This window comes from Alternaria atra (assembly GCF_907166805.1).
Source record: "Alternaria atra isolate CS162 genome assembly, contig: 25, whole genome shotgun sequence".
In the NCBI taxonomy this organism is placed as follows: domain Eukaryota; kingdom Fungi; phylum Ascomycota; class Dothideomycetes; order Pleosporales; family Pleosporaceae; genus Alternaria; species Alternaria atra.
This window is the reverse complement of record NW_025091323.1, coordinates 5,023,582-5,044,506: the sequence shown is the minus strand read 5'-3', so window position 1 is coordinate 5,044,506 and position 20,925 is coordinate 5,023,582. Positions and strand designations below refer to the sequence as shown.

The 20,925-nt window shown below is 51.1% G+C and overlaps 7 protein-coding genes across 7 annotated transcripts; 4 read left to right on the top strand and 3 right to left on the bottom strand.

Moving 5' to 3' along the window:
• Window positions 1-820: 820 nt before the first annotated feature.
• On the bottom strand, window positions 821-2,070 carry ALTATR162_LOCUS6741 (uncharacterized protein; the record flags this gene model as incomplete). The annotated part of the gene is made up of 4 exons (XM_043314363.1): window positions 821-1,037; window positions 1,090-1,328; window positions 1,380-1,838; window positions 1,888-2,070. 4 exons carry the CDS (start codon window positions 2,068-2,070, stop codon window positions 821-823), a joined length of 1,098 nt encoding a protein of 365 aa, XP_043170298.1.
• A 1,404-nt stretch (window positions 2,071-3,474) lies between these two features.
• ALTATR162_LOCUS6740 (uncharacterized protein) lies at window positions 3,475-4,635 on the bottom strand (the record flags this gene model as incomplete). Its single annotated transcript, XM_043314362.1, has 3 exons — window positions 3,475-4,182; window positions 4,234-4,476; window positions 4,537-4,635. 3 exons carry the CDS (start codon window positions 4,633-4,635, stop codon window positions 3,475-3,477), a joined length of 1,050 nt encoding a protein of 349 aa, XP_043170297.1.
• Window positions 4,636-6,244: 1,609 nt separating this feature from the next.
• On the bottom strand, window positions 6,245-8,229 carry ALTATR162_LOCUS6739 (uncharacterized protein; the record flags this gene model as incomplete). Its single annotated transcript, XM_043314361.1, has 3 exons — window positions 6,245-6,460; window positions 6,513-7,634; window positions 7,699-8,229. The coding sequence occupies 3 exons, from the start codon at window positions 8,227-8,229 to the stop codon at window positions 6,245-6,247; spliced, it is 1,869 nt and encodes a 622-aa protein (XP_043170296.1).
• Window positions 8,230-10,966: 2,737 nt separating this feature from the next.
• Window positions 10,967-12,417, top strand: ALTATR162_LOCUS6738 (uncharacterized protein; the record flags this gene model as incomplete). The annotated part of the gene is made up of 6 exons (XM_043314360.1): window positions 10,967-11,087; window positions 11,144-11,328; window positions 11,378-11,535; window positions 11,585-11,843; window positions 11,893-12,192; window positions 12,250-12,417. 6 exons carry the CDS (start codon window positions 10,967-10,969, stop codon window positions 12,415-12,417), a joined length of 1,191 nt encoding a protein of 396 aa, XP_043170295.1.
• A 1,531-nt stretch (window positions 12,418-13,948) lies between these two features.
• On the top strand, window positions 13,949-14,725 carry ALTATR162_LOCUS6737 (uncharacterized protein; the record flags this gene model as incomplete). The annotated part of the gene is made up of 1 exon (XM_043314359.1): window positions 13,949-14,725. One exon carries the CDS (start codon window positions 13,949-13,951, stop codon window positions 14,723-14,725), a length of 777 nt encoding a protein of 258 aa, XP_043170294.1.
• A 495-nt stretch (window positions 14,726-15,220) lies between these two features.
• ALTATR162_LOCUS6736 (uncharacterized protein) lies at window positions 15,221-16,208 on the top strand (the record flags this gene model as incomplete). Its single annotated transcript, XM_043314358.1, has 2 exons — window positions 15,221-15,566; window positions 15,619-16,208. 2 exons carry the CDS (start codon window positions 15,221-15,223, stop codon window positions 16,206-16,208), a joined length of 936 nt encoding a protein of 311 aa, XP_043170293.1.
• Window positions 16,209-17,335: 1,127 nt separating this feature from the next.
• On the top strand, window positions 17,336-18,803 carry ALTATR162_LOCUS6735 (uncharacterized protein; the record flags this gene model as incomplete). The annotated part of the gene is made up of 2 exons (XM_043314357.1): window positions 17,336-17,515; window positions 17,580-18,803. The coding sequence occupies 2 exons, from the start codon at window positions 17,336-17,338 to the stop codon at window positions 18,801-18,803; spliced, it is 1,404 nt and encodes a 467-aa protein (XP_043170292.1).
• Between the last annotated feature and the right edge of the window lie 2,122 nt (window positions 18,804-20,925).

The window sequence follows — 20,925 nt, the reverse complement described above, 5'->3', positions numbered from 1 at the left end:
GCCGGCGAGGGTGGTAGGTGATGTAGGTGAGGGGTGGGGCGTCAGTGGGGGAGGCGGTGGTGGATTGGGCGTTGGAGGTGGTGGGGAGGAGAAGTGGGTTGAGGGTGGAGATTTGAGGGAGCTGGTGAGGAGTATTAGATGATCAAGGAGATGAGCTGTAGGAATTGTAAGAAGGATAAAAGGAGAGTGTAATGAAGAGCCAGTCGAGATGATACCCATATGATTCAGTGTGTTCTCATATGTTGTTTCCTGTGTCTTGAGATTAGAAGACTGATATGCGCGGAGACTAGCTTCTATCTCGAGCTGGTACGAAGGACGAGAGTAAGTAAGTCAGGATACGACATGTCATCTGGCATTTGTCTGGCGAGCTTTTACAACAACATTATTAGTTCGCTAATGCTGTTGAAGTATCATCCCATCTTCCATGCATGCCCCACAGGCGGCTTCTTCCTCATGAAGTGGGTGTGAGAGATTTGGTTGCAGAGATGGGGTGAATGAATGGGTATGGAAAGATCCGATCGCACGATTTAATCGCTACCTCAAGCGCGTTGCTCTTGTTCCCGTTGTGGTTGAGATCACAGTCTCGAGGTTACCAAAATTATGATCATCCTCTGGGCATACTAGTCTTTAGCAGATGGCATAGACCCTTGACTCAATCATGAAGTATCACTACCCGCTCACGATATAGACAGCAAGGAATTTATTGTTAACATCACTAGAGAGTCGTATATGGCGCAGGGATTGTTCGCAGCGAAGCGTCTCCATTCTCTATTCTAGCCGATATTCAAGGCCCGTAGATAAAGGCTTTATCTATTAACATTTACACCATTTCATTGTTCTTTTGCGCTTTGACCTCCATGGTAGTCAATTCAAATTCTCTCTTCTGGTAGATACCCTGAGTATCCCACGAGTCGGAGTACTCCTCGCTCTTGGTATCAACGGTGGTTCGCCCATTGGAGTAGATGTGCGCTTTGTGTGTGGATTTAGTGCCGATAGTTGGCCCAGGACCGAAACCGAAACCGAAGAGAGATGGGACTCTATGTGATGTTAGTAATTTTGCGGTGGCGAGAGTACCAAGTAAGAACGTACCGGCTGCGTCGCTGTGTTCCTTCTGCAGTGGATGCCAGCTTCTTTGATGTGAGAGACGTCTTGATATCCCGCAAGAGAGGTCTCAAGACGGGTATACACTGAACGATAATGGTGCCGACGATTTCAGAGGAATACCAGATGTTGGAGTGGGCGTTACGCCAAAAGTACCACTCGTCCTTTTCATTTCCCTCATCTTTCCAACCTGTACGTACAGCGGATACGATGGCAACGAGCATTCCCTGTTCGAAAGTCAGTGATTGGAATTCAAGGGCGGACGAAAGTAGACGCACCAGACTCATGGCCACGCAAAGCCCAATCTTTTCTACTCTGCGCATATCGAGGTTCCACGTGATGGCCCAGGGGAAGACAGCGAGCACAAAGTCCATAATGATGTTGTAAACATTGCCACCTTCTTTGAAGTCTTCCCTGAACTTCGAGTTGAGGCAAAAGTCAAGGCGGTACCAGACGTCGTAGGATGGTTTCTCGCAGATTTTCGCCCATTGTAGGACAACCTTGGCCACCATGTAAGCATTCATACTGCCGATGATGAACCATAGTATCCATTGGGCCCAGTTCTTTGTCAACTTGAGCAAAGTGACAGCGAAGGCAGTTTTCGTAAGCGACTGGTTGATCAGGGTTCCACAGGAAGTGATGTTTATAAGTATGTGCATGCGATCGTCCCATTTGTCGGCCACATAGCCTGTGGCGAACTCGGTGGTTATTATGGCGTTGTTGACAGCTAGTATGACCTGTAACACGGTCAGACAAGACATTACGTATGCGGGAGAGGTGTCCTACTATTGAGACGAGGAGGATGTGGTCATCCCACCAGAGACCGTGGCGACGAGTAATCTTGATCCATATACGTAAAGCGAGAAAGAGTGCTGCGCCAGCGAAGAGTGTCCACAGTCCAATGTTCAGCTGAAGCGAGGGGTCCACGTAGTGGTGACCCGAATCATCGTGGTTTCGACGGGAGATCATCTTTTACCCAACGATCGGAACGTGCTGCGGCATAGAAGCGAAATGAAGAAAAACCGAAAAGAGTGTGATGTAGTCGCAGACCTACAAAGTTTAAAGAACGAACGAACGAATGCCACCGGCACTCTGTACTGGATGACCGGGGTGGTGAAGAGAAGGAACGACAAACAAGAAGCGCCGTAAAGTGCGAAGCGGCACAGTTAGATCAACTTTGCACATCCCCGTGCAAGGATTACACGGCTTTCCTGTTGTTAGTACTGATCACAGCCCAGCCAGCATCAATTTCTTTGACATTCCAGACTCGGAGGTTTTGAAATGAGTCCCATCTAGAAGGACGATTGGTGGAACCACTATCCCGGTAGAGGTCAAGCCCCGGGCGCCGTCGCACGATAACAGCTGTGAATTCCGGTGGATCCTGGGGAAGGCCGTGTTTGCTAGATAGAATAGAAGCTAGCTCGTGAGGCTCACATGGCGTGGGCTGACGCACAAGTTCCCCGTTATTTAGGCCCGTTGTAAGAAGAAACAGAAACAGTTCTCTAAGCGATGGTTTGACATATGGATCAGTGTTGGCCATAGCCACTGCCACGCGACATGACAAGGTTTCATAGATATGCGAAACATGGAGAATGCCGTGTATACATCGCAAGAATGTGCGAACGTTGTACCAAACTGGCCACGTGCCCGATGCGCCACCGCGAACGTGTACTGGCGGAGAATTCGCAATCCCAAGGAATCCCTGTGGCGGCGCGAGATTAAATCGACGCCTTGCATCACCATGTCAGCTGCGCCGAGAGAATGGTAAGGGATGGGAAGCCACGGGGACGACCGCAGTTATGCCGTTCAGTTATGACTAGCATCCCCAGCGCGCAGACTTTGCCGTTGGGATATTTGGCAGCAATGGACACGAATTCGATAAAACGCGAGGAAGGGGTCGCGAGGAAGGGGAAGAGGAACCTGTTTCAAGTTGACAGATGCCAAGTACGGCAGTCGAAGCGCTATCTCGCAACGAGTAAGGCACATCCGAAGGCATGAAAACGGACGTCATTGCATCGTGCACGCAACAAACACCTCCCTTTTTCCTCTCTCTACGCCCGATGTCTCAATTGCATGGCATACTTTGACGAACACACTGAGTATCAATATGCGATTGGTGGGGGTTAAGGTTAGAGCACTTGGCATTCTCAAAGGTGTGCCTAATACTAATAAAATTGCGGGGAGATTCCAATCGGAAGAAAATGCTCCGTGGCTATTCCTCCACATCCGAGGCTTTAAGGGAAGACTATCGTGTATGTTATGGAGCTTGTTATTCTGCGATCCAGTCCTGTTTTGTCTCTTCCTCTCTTTCTGTTTTCCTGTCAGCTTCCCGAAATGTTCTTTCCGTGTATCAGTTTCTGCATTGTTCGATCATCACACCCATGGCTGGATAACAATCTTCTTCCCGCTGACTCCGTTATGCACTTTCTCAACACCTTCAGCGACATGATCTAAGCCACCGATCACTTCAGCAGGAACACCTTTCAATACCCCACTCTTGATAGCTTTTTCTAGAAACCCGCCACGCGCGAGGAAGTGGTCGTGCCACTCTGCATTCTCCGGTGCATGCGTAGAGAAACGATGAAATTGCGCCGTAATTCCTTCGGGGAAGTCCTCGGCCTTCATACCCGTCATAATCGGAGGCAGTAAAGTAAGGATGTTTGCCTTTGTAACTGGCTCGCCTACTGGTGCGAGTATCTTGATGAGAGTGGACAACGAGGCCTTGAGGGCGATGGTGTCAAACCAGTAGTGAATGGGGAAGAGATCGCGGATTGCACCAACAGTTGCTGGGTCGCTGTGGTCGAAGATATGGTCTGCACCGCAGTCGCGAAGAAGACCAAAGTTGTGGGGTGAGCTTGTGCTGATGACCGTGTACCCAGCTGCCTTCGCGTAGGAGATTGAGAGAGAGCCCATAGCGGACGATCCTCCCCAGATAAGAATCTTCTTCCCCTGCTCATTCGCGGGCAGTGGTGAGGCTGGTATAGTGGGACGATGCATGTTTAGTGTTGATGAGCCGAAGAGGGCTCCTGGAGGTGTGTAAGAAGCCAGAGTTACAGCCTTGGTGAACTCCATGTCGCCAATCTGTCATGATTTTTAATAACAAAATAACCTAATCAGGCTCAGCCTACTTACTTCAACAACTTCAGACTCATCAACGACGGTGAAGCGCTGCAGTCCACCGTATTTGGCCTTCTTATGCGAGAAGATCTTTGTGCCGCATACTATCCGCTCTCCAACGGTGACGTTGCTCACACCAGTCCCAACAGCCTCTACGGTACCTGCAACGGGACTGCCAAGGACTGCAGGATACTCTACAGGCATTATCGAGAGCTTTGCACATTTTGCATCTGCTGGTTGTATGGCGCAAGCGTGGACCTTGAACAGTTAGTCGAGAACTTCATGTCAAACGTACATACTGAGATGGTGATATTGTACCTTGACGAGTACTTCGCCTTGGCCAGGCTCTACTAAATCAGCATCGCGAACACGGAACTCTCCCTTTGCAGTTTCCAGAAATGTGGCTCGGTTGCTCATGCTGGGGGCTGATGTGATTTGTACGAAGCTTAGAGTCGAGTCGAAAGTAGTGGACTGTTCTAACGGTGCGGATTTGATGGGGCTGCGATCTAAACAGATACCGGCAGTCATTGTCGTTTTATACTCACCCAGATCTTTCCCTCGGCCCATACATAGGGCGAAATGTTGGGCATATAAGCTGACCGCATGAGGTTATGAGATTGGACCTACAATACGGGGTTGACATGTTGGCCAGCGAAAGTGCGATGAAAGACATCATGAGTTGTATTGAAGTATACTTCATCGACGCCATATGTTGCAGCTTTCAAAAACCTTGAGAGCAAAATATAACATTGACAACTCTTTAGGGCGGGTTAGAAGAGGTAAGTAGATGGATGAGAGAGCAAGGATGGTCGACGCAAATAAGCGCGCTAGTCACATGGCGTCAGCCCCCGCCTCATATTGTGCATTCACTCTGCACTCACTTCCCATTTTGCCCTCATCCGCTCATTCCTTCTGTTTTATCATTTTGATCGTGAGACAAAATCTTGTTAACCCCGGAATAATTGTCCTCATTTCATAGGCCCGACGCGATCGTAAATACGTCCGGTCTGTCATCCAGATCGTTGCTGACGGCGGTCATTGACATCATGTGCATAGAAGGTGTCAGGCTTCAAAGACATATCTGTTCATGAGAATTCAGCTTTCCGCAAGTTGTTTTGTTTAAGATGTTTTGCCAGCAGACACTAACAGCATGATCTAGAGATTTGGAACGCTGAACCGGGGTTAAAACGAAGCAACGAACGTGCTGCCACTGTACGGAAGAAAGTTCTCACTAAGTGCGATATGCTTCAGAATAATGGAATCGATTGCGAAACGCCTTCCCATGTCAACACTATGCATTACGTTACCGTTTTCACAACATTTTGGTGTTCGAAAGCTGGCTGTATCGTCTGCGAGGTTCTGTATCGTGGTCTTCGGATGGTTGAGGCAGAAATTTTCCCTGGAAATGAGTTACCTTACAATATACGGGCTGATCTTTCAATTGGGGATTATCCTGTCGTTTGCATCTGTGGTAGATATATTACGTACGAGATATATCGTCCTATACAAGGTATGAGTTCTACACGATATGTTAGTCGAGAAACTGGTAGCAACTAAGCGCTCGAGTGATTCGTTATTCTTATAGCGGTATCGATGATATTTGATCTTTGAGTATGCCTGTCTCAAACTCATCACTGATTCTGAGTGAAGGAGCAGAAAGATCTTGAAAGCGAAAGGATGTGAAAGGCAAGTTAATAACGATTCTTGAGTTGGGAGAGGTCAGGTAAACGTTTCGGATACTAGACGAGTGAGCTCATTTTTCTAAGTTGTACTCAACCCTTAAGGTGTACTGTGTAGTTATAGACTTGTTGTAAGCTACAAGTATTTTGATAGGAAGCATAGCGAAGATGTTCAGGACACATTTTTATTGTACAAATCTGGATCCTATCGTGCCATTATCTCGTTCGTGTAGCAGCTATGCATTGATGGTACTTCAAAGACCATCTTCATAAAGCTCTTCGAAACGCCCATTGGCCGTTGCAAGCTCGTCATCCGCGTTTTCAGTAAGCCTGAAGCGCACTCACACCTATTTATCAACGGCGAGCAGAAGGGTCTCATACTTCTGCTTCCAGTAACGGACATCATTACCAGCACCACCCACGCCATTAGCCTTGGAGACTTTGGCTTCAGCAAGCTCGAGCTTCAAGTTCTTGATAGTCCCGTCCCTTTCGATGACTTCCTGACGGTACTGATCGGCCTTCTTGTAGGTGGGTAGCATGTCCTTGTACTCCTTGTAAGAGCGCTGTATTGTAGGTCAGCAAGAGTTGATAATAGCCTGCCGTTCGGCTGCTCACCTTGGCAAGATTAGTCCACTCATGTAGAGCGTTTTCGAGGTCCGTAATCCTGTCCTCCTGATCACACGCTGCCTTCTCATCCTTTGAAGACGAAGAGCCACACAAGACGAGTGAAGTGCTCTTGGAGGTCTCGAGCTCGTCGATCATCGTCTTGAGTTTGGTGTTCTCATTCTTGAGAAGTTCGGAGGTCTGGACAGCCATCCTGTTCTCTTTCATCTTGCTAAGAAGCTGGTTGTGAGCCGATTCCAGCTGTTCAACCTCCTGGTCCAGACCTTCAACTTTCTTCAGAAGACCCTCCACCTTGGTGTCGGCCTTACTTGCCTCCTTCTTGCTAGCATCCAACTCAGTGCTGAGACTGTTGACTTGTTCGGACAGAGTCCACTTCACTCGGTTGAGCCGAGTAATCTGTTCTTCAAGGTCGGCAAGCTTGGTGAGACTCTGTTTCAGCTCGGCATTCTCCTCTTGGCGACGTTCGAGGTCGGTCTTCAGACCTTCGATTTGCTTGGTTTGCTCGTTGAGTTTCTGCGAACACATTAGCATCATTTGCACTAGATTTTTTGTAGCATGGTTACTTGCCGCAAAGGCTTTTGCATGCTCAGCCGCCTGGTTGCTGTACCTCTCGTTCAGCGCTTTGTTCTCCTTCTTCGCCTTATCGGCATCGAGTCTGGCAGTGCTCTCGCCGCCCTTCAGCTGGCTGATCATAGTGTTGAGAGCTGTGGTTTTCTGGGTCTCCTTTGCCAACAGCTCGGCAGTCGACTTCAGCTGGGCGGTGAATCGATCGGTTGTCTCCTGCTCGGAAGATTTCATCTTAGCTTGGAAGTCCTGGAGAGCTTTGCGCAGGGTGTCGATCTCAACGAGAAGCTGCTTCTTAGAGTCTACAAGAGCCTCAAGCTCCTTCTCTAGATCGGCAACTTTGCGGAGATCTTCAGCTCTCATTGAGCGCTCCTCCTCTAACAGCTGCACGTACTTGTCGATCTCCGTGCGGAAGTTGCCCTTCTCGAGTGTCAGACGTGAGATGCGCTCCTGGAGACCTTCAAGCTCCTTCAGCTTGCCGGAAGTATGCTCCTTGTGCGCAAGAAAAGCTTCTTGGTGCTCAAGTATCAGGTTGTGCTGGATGTTGACCTGTGCGGTATATGGTGTTAGTTGATGCCTCAAAGATACGAAGAGTACTCGGTATGTCACTGACCTTCTTGTGCTGGATATTGAGTTCATCTTGCGTGTCCTTGATGGCCTCGTTCACCATTGAGCTGTGGTACAGGCTCATGTTGTCGCGCTGCTTCTCGAGGAATTCGGGCAGCGCTTCCTTTGCCTCGTTTGCAGCAGCAAATAGTTGTTCCAACTCATCCCATAGGTCATCGATAGTCGGGTTGGTCGCATCTGGCGACGCCTCACGGATCAGCTCTAGCAGTCGGCGCGTGTTGGTGACAGTGGATGATACAGTCCTGGAGAATTTTTTGGCATGCTTGGCGACTTCTTCCTTCAAGGCATTACCCTGAGATATGGCGAGCTGCGCATCAGCGTTGTGTTGAGCTACATTGAGGGCGGCATGACCGGTCTTCAAGGCGGCGATTTGCTCCTTGGTGGCCATGGCGGTATCGGCAGTGATAACAGCAGCGACAGATGCGGATGCGGCCAGCGCTGCTTTCCTCCGCTGTGGATCAGCATACTTGGAGTGTCCGAGGGAAAGTGGGCCGCTGTACGACTGCGTAGACGCCATCGTTGGAGGTATCGCTAGACGCAAAGTTCAGCTAGAGGTTACCGCGCTACGAATCACGAGTACCGTACCTTGCGAGCTCGACGGGCGAGACTGTTGCATCCTGTTGTTGATGTGAGCTAATCCGGCAGCCACGTTCGAACGTTCAATTTGAGTGAGATGGCCACTGCGCAACGCGTAGTCGAGTGTCATGAGTGAGGTGTATGACTTACAATGGACGTTATAAGATTGCAAGAGCTTGAGAGGGCTCAGTTCGCAAGGCTGGGGCACGGTCTTGTTGTTGGTGAGGTGGAGCTGGCACGGTGTTTGTGGATAGAGAATAGAGGGCGGCCGCGCTCGACGTCAGGGCAACAATGCATGTAGGTGCTCTCGACACATAAGCGAGTTGGTGAAAGTGATATTGATATACATGACCTAATCAAGACATATAACCTCACGGTGAAGCGACGATCAAAGGACACATTCTCATACCCAGATGAGGTATGACCTGGAAAGTCACGTGCCAGCAGAGTGTGTGAGCGCTACCTTCACCCCCACTCGCGCTAGCACAGCGACCCCAAGGACATATCCAATCGTGATCATGCATTTGATAAAAGCATCCATGAACGCTCAAAGGAGAAGGTAGGATTTCGAATCATTGAGATGCTGAAGATAGGAATAAGTGACAGCCATCTAGGAGAGAGCGGATAGTCAAACAACCAAAGACGAGACGAGACGACAGTTGGAAGAGAGCGAGGAGATGTGATTGTCGGACAAAATGCGGATTAATGGATGACGCTGAGAAAGACGAACCAAGATTCTAACTGTTTTCTGAAGCAACCAATGGACGATTATAGAGAGCATTATCATGTACACTCCGTCTCGAGAATCTAGTAGTAATAGTAAGTCTTAGACGTACGTATCGAGTGTTGTCAAGCATGCATGGTCAAGATGAGGAAATCACAGAATGCCGACTGGTAAAGTGTGACGTGACTTGAGGAAGATCAAGACGTGCAGTCTCCCCCAAGGCTTTTCCTCGTCGTCTTCACAACCCGCCAAGCTGCATGTGGAACCTAACACGGGAGATAACACCATGGCTGACTCAAAATACGATGACTTCCCCTCAAAGAAAACAAAAAATGCTGACAGAGCTGGTGGCAAGACACGGCCTAAGCCTCGGTTACTGAGCTGGGCACAAAAAGCAAAAGGTGCGTCATGAAGCTCGCCTGTCAAACCAGGAAGACGGGTCGAATTCCCATTCGACGTTTACTGTGTGACGGTCACCTCGGCTTGAGATGGGCCACAGCCGATTGCGTTCGTCGTGGCAGGCGTGCAGAGGGCACATTTTGATCTTCATCGAGTCGATTTCAGGTGGGACATGGTCGTTGCAGCCACCCAGGCTCCCGAATACCCGCGCAAAACACGGACCGCCCCTTTGATGATGGTTGGAACGGGGCTAGTTCACGGTGGTTTTGGTGAGGCTCGTGAATGGAATGTGTTGGAGTGGGTCAATTAGGGGGCTCCTGACTATTTATCCACCTGCGCATGGGGGAACGGCCGGTTGAAGCATGTGAGTGGGGGTTAGAGAATGTTACCTTGAGGTGAGCCTGACGAGTTGAGGCGAATAGAGCCGTACTGCAGAGGCACGAATCACAGACAAGGTGGAAAGAAAGGCCGAAGGATGGTGTCTTGGACAAGCATTTGGAGGGTTGGGGTGGGTCCACTTTCGGAGGTATGGTTGCGGAAAGAGCCGCCACCCAGTGCCTGAAACATAGTTCAGGTTTCTACCTAGGCATCTACTCGCCTGCCCTGCAGCTTCTGCGTCCAAGTCGACATGGAAGAAGGAAGGATTTGGGGGTGGAGTGGAGGAAGCAGGCCAGAGTTGGCGTTGCAGAGCACGAGCAGCCGGTAGAAACGGCTAGTTAGTTATGTTGTACTCGGCTGGTGGCCCTGGCTAGCAACGTACAATATCGGCGGCCCCCCCTACCGCAGACGAGTGAAACGCTGAGGCACCGGTAGAGGTCCGAAGCATCAGGTTGGGGAGAGAAATTCTAGTCATGTTTCAATGCAACGGCTGCAGGCTTCCTAGCCCGGATAATAGACCTAATGCAGCGGGAATCGATCGTCACGCCAAGTTGGCGTCTCGTGGCTTTCGCGTCGACCATCACGTTGCTGCTGCAGATCGCAGCCCAAAGCAGGATGGACATCCGAACGCGTCGGGCCTGCGCACGCTCAACCTGCCCTTGGCTGCCGTGTCGCGGGAAAGACATTTAATATCACCCTGCCCGTCCAGCTGGGTCCGCGAACGGTGCAGATCAGGGATTCTTCGGCAAAGCATCTGGGCACGTTATTTCTTAGACCAGTCCCATACCGTCCCGGCTGTTCTGTCGTCTTGTTAGCTTGTTAGTGCTGCATAGTGTCGTTTGCTGTGCCTGTTCATTATCATAGACTTTTTGCTTCTTCGTCCCTCGTTCTGTCGCGCACCTTAGTTGCCCTAACTAGCACCCTCTACAAGACCAGTTGACTGCACCCCCTCCCAACATCCGGTAGCGTCACCCTCCTTGATTCCAATTACATGCGCGAGTCACGCCCGCTAAGGCCTCGACTGACACCTTTGTAGGCCTCGCCTGCAACCTCACTACTGTACTCGGTGCATGCTTGTAGCTCTTCTCTAGCGTGTCGCGACTTCCTCCTCCCCATCACAGCTGCCTCGAGCCTTCTCTACCACGTCTCTCTTTGCCATTACATGGCACCGGCAATAATGTGCTTCGGACGAAAACCCTCTGCCACCGACCCGGAGTCGAGGAAGAATGCCGAAATCGAAAAGAATCTCCGAGGAGACCGCAAGCGCGCTGAGCGCGAGGTGAAGCTGCTGCTACTCGGTATGCATGTCAATGAGGACCCCCGGTGATACAGCTTGACTGAGACAAGAGCGCAGGTGCCGGTGAGAGTGGCAAGTCGACGGTCCTGAAGCAGATGCGCATCATCAACGCAGGCGGATTCCAGAGCCTCGAGCGCAAGACATGGCGGGCCACCATCTTCAATAACTTGGTCTCGGCCTTCCAGACCATCTATGCCGCCATGCATGAAGACGACATAGACTTTGAGGACGACGACAACATTGTACGTTCAGCGCCATGGCTTGTCCAAGGCAAGTGCTAACAGACGACAGCGGTATTCCGAGATGGTCAACTCTGCCCCCGACATTGGCACTGAGGAGCCCATGCCCGAAGAGTTCTACACTGCCTTTAATTCCCTTTGGGCAGACAAAGGCGTGCAGCTCACCATACTAAAGGGCAACCAGTATGCGCTGCACGACAACTTGAACTAGTACGTCACTCACAGTGTACTCTGCTATTCTCCCGACTAACAATCCCAGCTTCTTCCAGAACATCGACCGTCTGTTCCAAAAGGACTTCCTCCCCACCGACCAGGACATCCTGCGCACCCGATTACGAACAACTGGTATCTCCGAGACCATTTTCGAGCTGGGTAACCTGACATACAAGATGGTTGATGTGGGTGGTCAGCGCTCAGAGCGAAAGAAGTGGATTCACGTCTTCGACAACGTGCAAGTCGTGCTCTTCCTCGTGGCCATCAGCGGGTACGACCACGTGCTAGTAGAAGACAGGAATGGCGTAAGTTTACTTCTTCAACGTTGAACCCTGCATGCACTAACATAACCAGAACCAAATGCACGAAGCTCTAATGCTGTTCGAATCCATATCCAATTCCAAGTACTTCGAAAAGTCGGCCCTGATCCTCTTCCTCAACAAGATCGATCTCTTTACCGAGAAGATAGCAGGCGGCATGAGCCCGATCAGGAGGACCTTCTCCGACTACACGGGCGGAGATAGAGATGTCGAGGCGGGCAAAGAGTTTTTCGCAAACAAATTCCGCAACCTCGTACGGCAGCCCAAGAAGGAGGTCTACGTCCACTACACAAACGCGACCGACACGAATTTGCTCAAGATCACCATGGCATCTGTACAAGACATGATTGTCCAGCGCAACCTCAATGCTCTGATACTATAATAATTACAGATGGGCGCCTTGCGCAGAGCCATTGTTGTGGTCTTACACACTCAGCCGGGAAGAGCGCTCGCTCGCCCAAGCGAAAAGCCAGGGCGCACACTCACCCGCGCCATCGACCCACCTGCCCTAGAACTGGATAGTCCACCTGGCGGGACCGGAGTAACAACGGACTTTTAGTGGACGAGGAGAGACGACTTCCACGGCCCATTCCATTTTATACCCCCGATATCCCTTTCTCCACTTCTTCATCTTCGCCAATACACGACGATCTCACGACATAATTTCTTGGTCTTGATTCTAGTCTTGATCTTGGTCTTTTTCTTTTTCGTCTTTTTTTTTTGGTTCTAGTAAGCGGACCCGCATATTTGTAGATTGATAGCGTATGCAGATCTGAGGAGATGAGCATGTCTCGGAACCTGGACTGTTGAAAGATACAGTTGGATAGCTAGCGGCCCAATGGGCGTTGTGTACCTACGTGGATGTCTTGCCTAGTAGCTCGTTGAGAGCAGCAGGGTCACAGATTGGGGTAAGATAATGCATGTACGAGAGTATACTATATGGCATTTGACGTGCATTGGAGATGCCAGCCAACTGTATCTTGCTGCAGCAGTCTACTATCACAAACTAACCTACCCAACCTGCAAGAATCTACATATTCGAATGCTCCGTTTTCCGCATTGTTTGCATATCCACTTATCCAGCTTCATATTCACAAAGGAAAGACCTGCAGCAACTTGCATGATATTTACCCTCTATTTACCCAGCTTCCCCCCAAGCGAAGGACGCCAAAAAGGTCAGTAGTGTTAGATGTATAGTAATGCCGCAATCCCGCAGGGTCCCAACGCCGCTATGCATGCGCGGTTGCGGCGTGGTCGACTCGAGACCTAACAAGTCGGTTGCCTTTCGGTCCGTGCCGTTTCCTTCCGCTCAGCGGTCGTTGACTCGCGAAGTTTCATAATTTGAGGAGGGTCTATCCCTTCCTCAAGGTGCATGTGGCTGAGTCCGGGGGCTTGGCTTGGGACTTGTGGCGTTGATTGAGGGGAAAAGTATGGTGAGTGGATATATGCAGACATGGACTAAGATGCCTAAATAGACATGTAGTGCTGTGTATTGGAACCAAGGTGGGTGCCGGGCGCTTGCGGGGAGGGGGGTTTGCATTTGTGGGGTTATACTTTGAATGTTGAAGGGGTGAGTAGAAGGTGGGTGTGCGAAGTGAAATAGGGAGGATGGGGAATCCCTTGCTCGCCAGCTCTAGGGAGGAAGGGATAAGATGGCATGTGAGAGGAAGATAGCGTACTTGCTATAACGCAAAGAGTATCTATGTTAACTCGTTCCGTATCATCACGTCAAAACCGCTTCGTCATGAGTCTGAGATAGATGAAGTAATTAGTAATCTCAGCGTCTGCGTGTTTGTACAGAAGCAGTTACTTTCTCCGTACTATGTTTCCAGTGCGGTGTCAAGTGCCCACCGTCTTATATATGTTCCAGCCTCCAGCTGAGGAAACGGGCCGCGATCTATTTCATCGCTTCCAAGATTGTCTCAACAGCCCGGAATCGGCTGTTGTTACTCACTCCGCTTTGCCTAGGTACCCAGATATAGATGATCGCTGACAAACTTAGGATTTTGCACTTTGATATCTACGTCTACTTAAGAGATACAAGAATGTAGTCTTCATCAATCATCACATTCATCCTCAAATTCTCTACTATGAAGGTTCTTCTTGTTCTCTCCCATCCAGAGCCGCGTTCTCTGATCTGCAGCTTGCACAAACTCATCCGCGACGAGTTGGAACAACAAGGCCATGAGACCCAAACCTCTGATCTCTATCGCATGAAATGGAAATCACATGTCGACCGGGACGACTTCACTGATCTAGCAACGGATGCCCGGCTAAAGATCACCACAGCCTCCTCTTCAAGTTATGCTTCCGACAGCCTGACAGAAGATGTAAAGACGGAGCAAACCAAGATTCTTTGGGCAGACACTGTCATCTTCGTATTCCCTATCTGGTGGTTCGGCTTTCCAGCAATCCTCAAGGGCTGGATCGATCGGGTCTTTACAGGCGGCCTTGCATACAACATAAGGCAGCCCGACCAGAAGCAACAGACTAGTCGGGGTCGGAGATGTCTCGAAGGGAAGCGGGCAATGTTAGTAACAACATTGGGAGGCCAGGAATCGGCCTACTCCGCGCGGGGCTACCAAGGCCCCATTGACGATATTCTTTTCCCTATCCACCACGGGGTACTGCATTATCCGGGATTCCAGGTGCTGCGTCCAATCGTAGTATTCCAAGCAGATTCACTCGATGAAGCGGGCTTTGATCTTCTGGCTACCGAGGTACGCGAAAGGATGCAAAATCTGGGTAGCACCGCGCCTATTCCATACCGGGCTTACAAGGGCGGTGACTACTTGACTCCGGATATGACGTTGCGAGACGGCCTTGGGCGCGAGGGGGCTGTTGGCTTTGCACTACATGTCGAGTGATTGTAGTAGGACAAGATATATCCAGGTGGTTGATATTCGCCGTGGTTGTTAACAGAGAGCCGTAGCTACCCGGGCAGGCATACAAAGGAACGAGGGAATGGTGTAGGGGGTGAGAATAGTGCTCTATTACGAGCAGAGTTGTACCTAGTCCATATTGCGGATAACAAGCACCAGAGGGGGCGCGTCGAATGTCACAGTGTTGTCTGAACAACAGACAAGTATGGAATAAACAAAAGAGAACAGTCCAAGCCACTAACCAACATGTCGTCATGAGACCGGAGTGAATGCACTCACCGTACTGTCAACCGCCTCTTCCGACTTGGTGTCTGGGTTGCGACGTGCTCGTGACATGCAGGCTGGCGTGACATGTGCCAGTACTAGTGCCATTCGGGAAAACATCGGCGCGCGGTGACCTGCAGCAAGTCCTGATAGCCGGCCGACTTGAGCCTCATCAACACTATCGTCATACCCCGATACCCCTCCACACAGCTGGCCATGTTCTCGCCTGCTGTTGGCAGAGCCGCCCGCTCTGCAAACGTATTCTCTGCTGCGCCAGCGACTTCCTTCGTCTTCACCCGCTGCGCCCGCTCTGCGCTGAGCACCAGCACGGCGCCGCAACAACCCTTCCGACCCAGTCACCAGCGGCGCTACTCGTCCTCGAAGCCATCAACCCCTCCGAATAGCAAGAAAAAGCCCACCGAGTTAGATCAGAATGCCACTGCAGAGCTTCAGGGTGCAGGGAAGAGGTCCAGGGAGACGAAGAAGCTGAAGGAGCCCTCGACGGCTACCACAGGCAACAACGTGCCCTTTGTACCACCAACAAACCACCTCCGGGAAGATGGTAAGACACGGCGAGGGGAAATGCGGTCATACATGTACTGACATGAAACTAGATGTCAAACTATCCGCCTTCTTTGGCCTCCACCGCCCCATCTCCATTTCACGCTCCTTCCCCAACTCCACGTCGACGGCTGAGTTTGACGCCTTCTTCGATGTGAACCGGGCAAACGATGTCCAAAGAATGGAAGCCACCAAGAATATCCTTAGTGGCTTCCTGAATCGCATACACGCCGAGATAGACGCACAAGAGGAGCAACGAGCCGACGCAATACAATCAGAACAGGTGGTTTACCACCTCGATGTTCAGCCCACAAAAGAAAGTGTCGAGGACTGGGCTGCCCGCCTCGTTCCCTTCCAACCACCTGCGGCACCCCAGCCGTATGATTCACTCGCGAGCGCGACTGAGGCCGAGTCCTACTCTGCCGAAGGTCTCTCCGCCAGCATCAATCAGCGCATAACTGAAGTCCCGCTGCCTTCGGAAGAGAGCCGGCCAAGCACATTCCGGGAGCACGTTGCGCGGCGAAGATATGGCATGTACATGATTAGTGTAAAGAGGCAACGAAAGCTCAAGATGAAGAAGCACAAGTACAAGAAGCTCATGAAGCGGACTAGGCTATTGCGGAGGAAGCTGGATAGGACGTAGTGAGTATATAGTGTGGCGTTATAGGCATCCATGGCCAGGTCGAAGAGAATCATTTACATGGACTCGCGGAATGCTGGGCTTGGGACTTCGATGTTGCCTGCCCAGATGCGAAACTGGTCGCAATGACCAGGAGTAACACGCGCGGCTTGAACAGTCGCCTCCCTATTGCCCACTTCGGTTGACAGAAGGCATTACGAATCTACCCGACTCATCTTTCAAATTTTGCGCATTTTCTTGGTGTTTTGAGCTGGTTGTTTTGATCGCATTTGGCGCCAGACAGGGCCGCGTCTTCTTTCCCAATATCACCGTCCAATATCCACCACTACGTGCATTTTCCTCGCATTGCGTTTCTGCCCGCGAATCTCGTTGTTTGTTCATGCATCGCAAAAGGTCTTTGAGAGTTCAAATGGAAGTTCAAGATAGAACGCATTGATGATCAGCGCCGTCAAGCGACGTTTGTTAACGGCGGCTATAGGCGTAGCTCCGTGTCGCAAAGTCACATGAAACCCCACCGCGACTGAGGCTGTCACAACACCCCCAACATCAGGCATCGGCAACGTCAGTACCTTGAATCGATGCCCCGCACGGGAGCCTTAGGAGACGGATGTTAAGGCGTAGCGAAGTCGCAGCCCGGCAATCAGACGTTCCAGCACGCCAAAGAGCGCATGACGCCTTGGCAAGAACACCCCTCAGTCATTTTTCCATAACGTTTGCTAGAGCCCGCTGTGTTCTGGGCGACGGACAGAAGGCTGGATACAGGTCTTGGGCGCATGGTTGAGACGTGTAAGTGACCCTTGGTGGCGTCGACCCAGCTATGGCGCTTGAAGGTATGTTCCTTGGGGAAAGATGAGAGACATGAAAATGCGATATATAAATCGGGTACACCTCGCCCACATTTCAAAGGCCAGCAACTTCGACAACAGCAAGTCAACAGTAGCATCCAGCAAAACTCTTCCTTTCGCTTTTCAGCAGTTTTTCCATTCTTTCGCCCAGGTCGGCTACTTTTAACTTCTACCCTATTACTACTCACTTTCAAGAGCTAGCCTCTCATTTATACCCATTAACGTTTAACGCATTACAACTTCGTTTTTTTCCTCGGTCAATTCCAAATCACACATTCAGCAAACATGGTTTCCAAGACTTTCATGATCGCGGCGATGATCGCCTACGTTGAGGCCCGTTTCGGTCAGGAGCAAGTCCCCATCAGTGCTATCAGCAGTGTTCAGGGTGGTGATGCCGGTGCCGCTGCTACTGTCGCCGGCGCGGCCATCTCTGACCTTCTCGGTGGAGCAAACTCTTGCGATAAGGTATGTGTTCTCCACTTGAACCTCCACTCCACTTCCCCCAGTTCTTGACTGACAAGCAAAACAGCTCGTCCGTGCTGACCAGATCTTCACCGAACTCGGTGGAGGTGCCGATGCCCTGACTGCTGCTATTGGTATGGTTACCGCAGAGAAGAACACCAACCCCTTCGCCAACGGCAACGTCCAGAATGTCTGTGGCGATGCTTCGCTCCCTGTCACTCCTGAGCTCCGTGGTATCACCCCTCTTATCGACCCTGATGTTGATGTCAACGGTGATGCTGCGGCCCTTAGCAAGAGCAGTGCTGCTTCTCCTCTTGCCGCCGATGGCCTGAGTGTGTTTGATCTCATGGACCAGGCTGGTCTCGGTGACCTTGTCGTGAGCCAGGCGGCTGCTGGTGGTGCCGCTGCGGGTGGTGCTGCTCAAGGTGGAAACCAGGCGGTTGCTGGTAATGGCAACGCTGCTAACAACGGCAATGCTGCGAATGGCAATGCTGGCAATGCTGGCAACAACAGTAACAACAATGCTGGTAACGCTACCGCTGGTAACAACAACAACAACAACAACAACGCTGGAAATGCCAACAACCAGCAGGGCGCTGCTACCGGTAACAACAACAACCAGAACAACAATGCCAATGCCAATGCCGGTAACGACAACGCAGCTGACAACCAGAACAACAACGCCAACGCTTGTAATGACAACGCAGCAAACAACCAGAACGGTAACCAGAACAACAACCAACAAAATGGAAACAACAATGCTGGTAACAACGCCAACAACCAGAACAACAACCAGCAAGACGCCGCAGCAGGAAATGGTAACAACGCCAACGCCGGTGCCGATGCTGGTGCCGGTGCTGGTGCCGGTGCCGGTGCCGGCAACGCAGCTGGAGGAGCAGCTGGTGCCGGAGGCGAAGACTTCGGCCTCTGCACCCCAACAATCACCTTCCAAGCCGGCGAGAACGGACGCGCAGCCGACGAATTCACCTTCCAGATCGCCGACCCTCTCGCCCGTGGAGGTCAAAGCGAAGCCCTCAACCCAGACATCATCACCAACGCGCTCTGCAACCAGCTGACCAACGTCTGCGAGGCAAACGACGCAGCTGTTGCCACTTGTGAGAGTGCCGCCGCGGCTGTTAAGGGTGGAACCAGGAACAAGGCTTTGGCGGATCAGTTCAACAGCCTCGTTGGCTTTGCCGGTGCTGTTACGAACCCTGATGGCGGACCAGCGGATGTTGCTGCTGCTGGTGCTGCTAAGGCGAGGAAGATGAGGAGGGGACTTAGGATGTAAAGAGGAGACGATATGAGAGGAAGGGGAAGAAGTGAGTTTAGAGCGTGGGGATGACTGCTTGATTGAGATGATGGGATGGATGAACAGGACACTTTTTGCTGGATGCTTACTGTCATGAAGTTGTTCAACTTTTCTCTTTTTTATACTGTATTCTTATACCATAGCGTTGCGACGATTTTGATTGATATCGATGAACAAATCTGTTACGATCAATAACCTGCGTTTCCATTGTTGGGCCGTGAGATGATATCTTCTGTCTCTTGACGTCTTTTATGATCCTTTACCATGTGTTCCGTTGGTACTTCTCAGCCCATCGAGGTGATCAGCTCATGAATGAGCTCCCCGTTCTCCTTGGTCCAGGCCGATATGCTTAGTGATTGCCTAATGGCTCTTTTTGCTTGTAAGAGTTGAGCCTTGGGTGGCTTTCCGATGGATGCATGCCCATGGCTTCGAGGCTCTTGATATTACGTACTGCCTGTCATTCGAACAGAGCTATTGATGTTCTTTCGTTCCTTGGCTGGATGTGGCAGTCCCATTTGCGAGTTGATCCAGTGGGGTCTGAAGTCAGCGGCGTTGAACGAGTGGAACACTCTCCAAGTCATCTACATGCTGGTGTTGGACTCCCTTTTTTCGTGTTGTGGAAGGTCGGTCGAGCCACCGGATAAGCAGCAAGCGCACCTTCCGCCAGGTACATCTGTGGCAGCTGATACATCTATACGCTCGGACGACAGCGCATGCGGAGATGTCCACCATCCCTGGTGTGCCATAAACTTGGTAGAAGGCAAACTGGAACACGTTCTGAAGAACTATTTGCATTCGCCTGCGGTACTTTCCTACTACAGGGGAGATATTGTGGGTATCTATGTTTCTCCTCGGTCGACAGGACTCTCGCCTCTCTCCGGCACGCACACGACGGCTCCAGGAACGGCAAAGTAGTGAGCCCAGACCTGGGGGAAAAGCAAACTGTATCGTTCCCTACATTGTGGATTCGATCGATCCTCCGACTTCCGTGTGTCCGCCCCGAAAAAGGAAGGAAAAAGACGTGGCTAGATAGCATCACGGGAAATCTCCGTAGTCGCAAGCTGCATCCATGCTCGGGATACAGCTCTTCTTGCATGCTTAGATGCAACGTGAGCAGTACCCGCCCGAGCTTCTTCACCACACGGGCTGTGCTTTGATCTAATGCATCTAGGATGGATACTTCCTGTTCCGAGAATCCTCCCCAGAATCCCCGCACATGCTCCCGTCTTCACAATCGCGTGCCGCTAAATCTTGGTACACAACACGCAGTAGATGGTCGCATCACGCGCTTATTGGCTATCTGTAACATGAGATTCGGCTTGGTGAGGCTGATCTGCAAGTCCGTTGCGATCTGCACTGCATGTGTAACTTCCGCGGAGCTGGTGGGGGATGGGAGGGTCCTGGGACGCTTGACTTGCCTACGGAGGCGATGTGGCTTGCGGAGAGACCCTGAGCTAGAAGGTATGGAAGGAAGGAAGGAAGAAGTGTGTGTGCGGGAATAATGAGGATAGCCAGGATCAGGGGAACCATGTACGCGCTTAGAGTCGGTGAAGTTGTGAGCTGTTTTGGACAGCTAGACGGGTATCATGAGCTGGTTATGATAGTGATGCAGCTTTTGCCTTTCTGAGCAAGCGGCTGGCGCACAGCGGTCATGTGTTGGACGATCATTGGGAAACGCAGGCGGCCAAGGCAGGAGCTATGAGCTTGCAAAGTCCACGTGTGAGTGTGCTAGAGTCAGTAAGTCCCGCTGTCGTTCATTGCTTTTGAAGCTGATTCACGCGGCTGAAGCCACAGACGCAAAGTCATGGGCACAGCATAACTCGTCGCATTCGTATCGATGTGGCGCAACACGTTAAATGCCGAGTGTCGAATACCTGGGCAAGTGGCTTCGTACGAACTCTAATCGCTAAGCAGAGCTGTCGACACCGGATGGATAGTGCCCGCGCGCGAAGTGAAGCTACTGAGGACGTTTATAACTGCTAAGCCGTATCGAGGCAAGTCGTCTCATCCAAGATGAGGATCAGGTACGACTGCATTGACTCGACCCACCAAACACGTTTGAGGGCGGACGAAGTGAGGTGTTGGTTGCGGATGAGGGGAG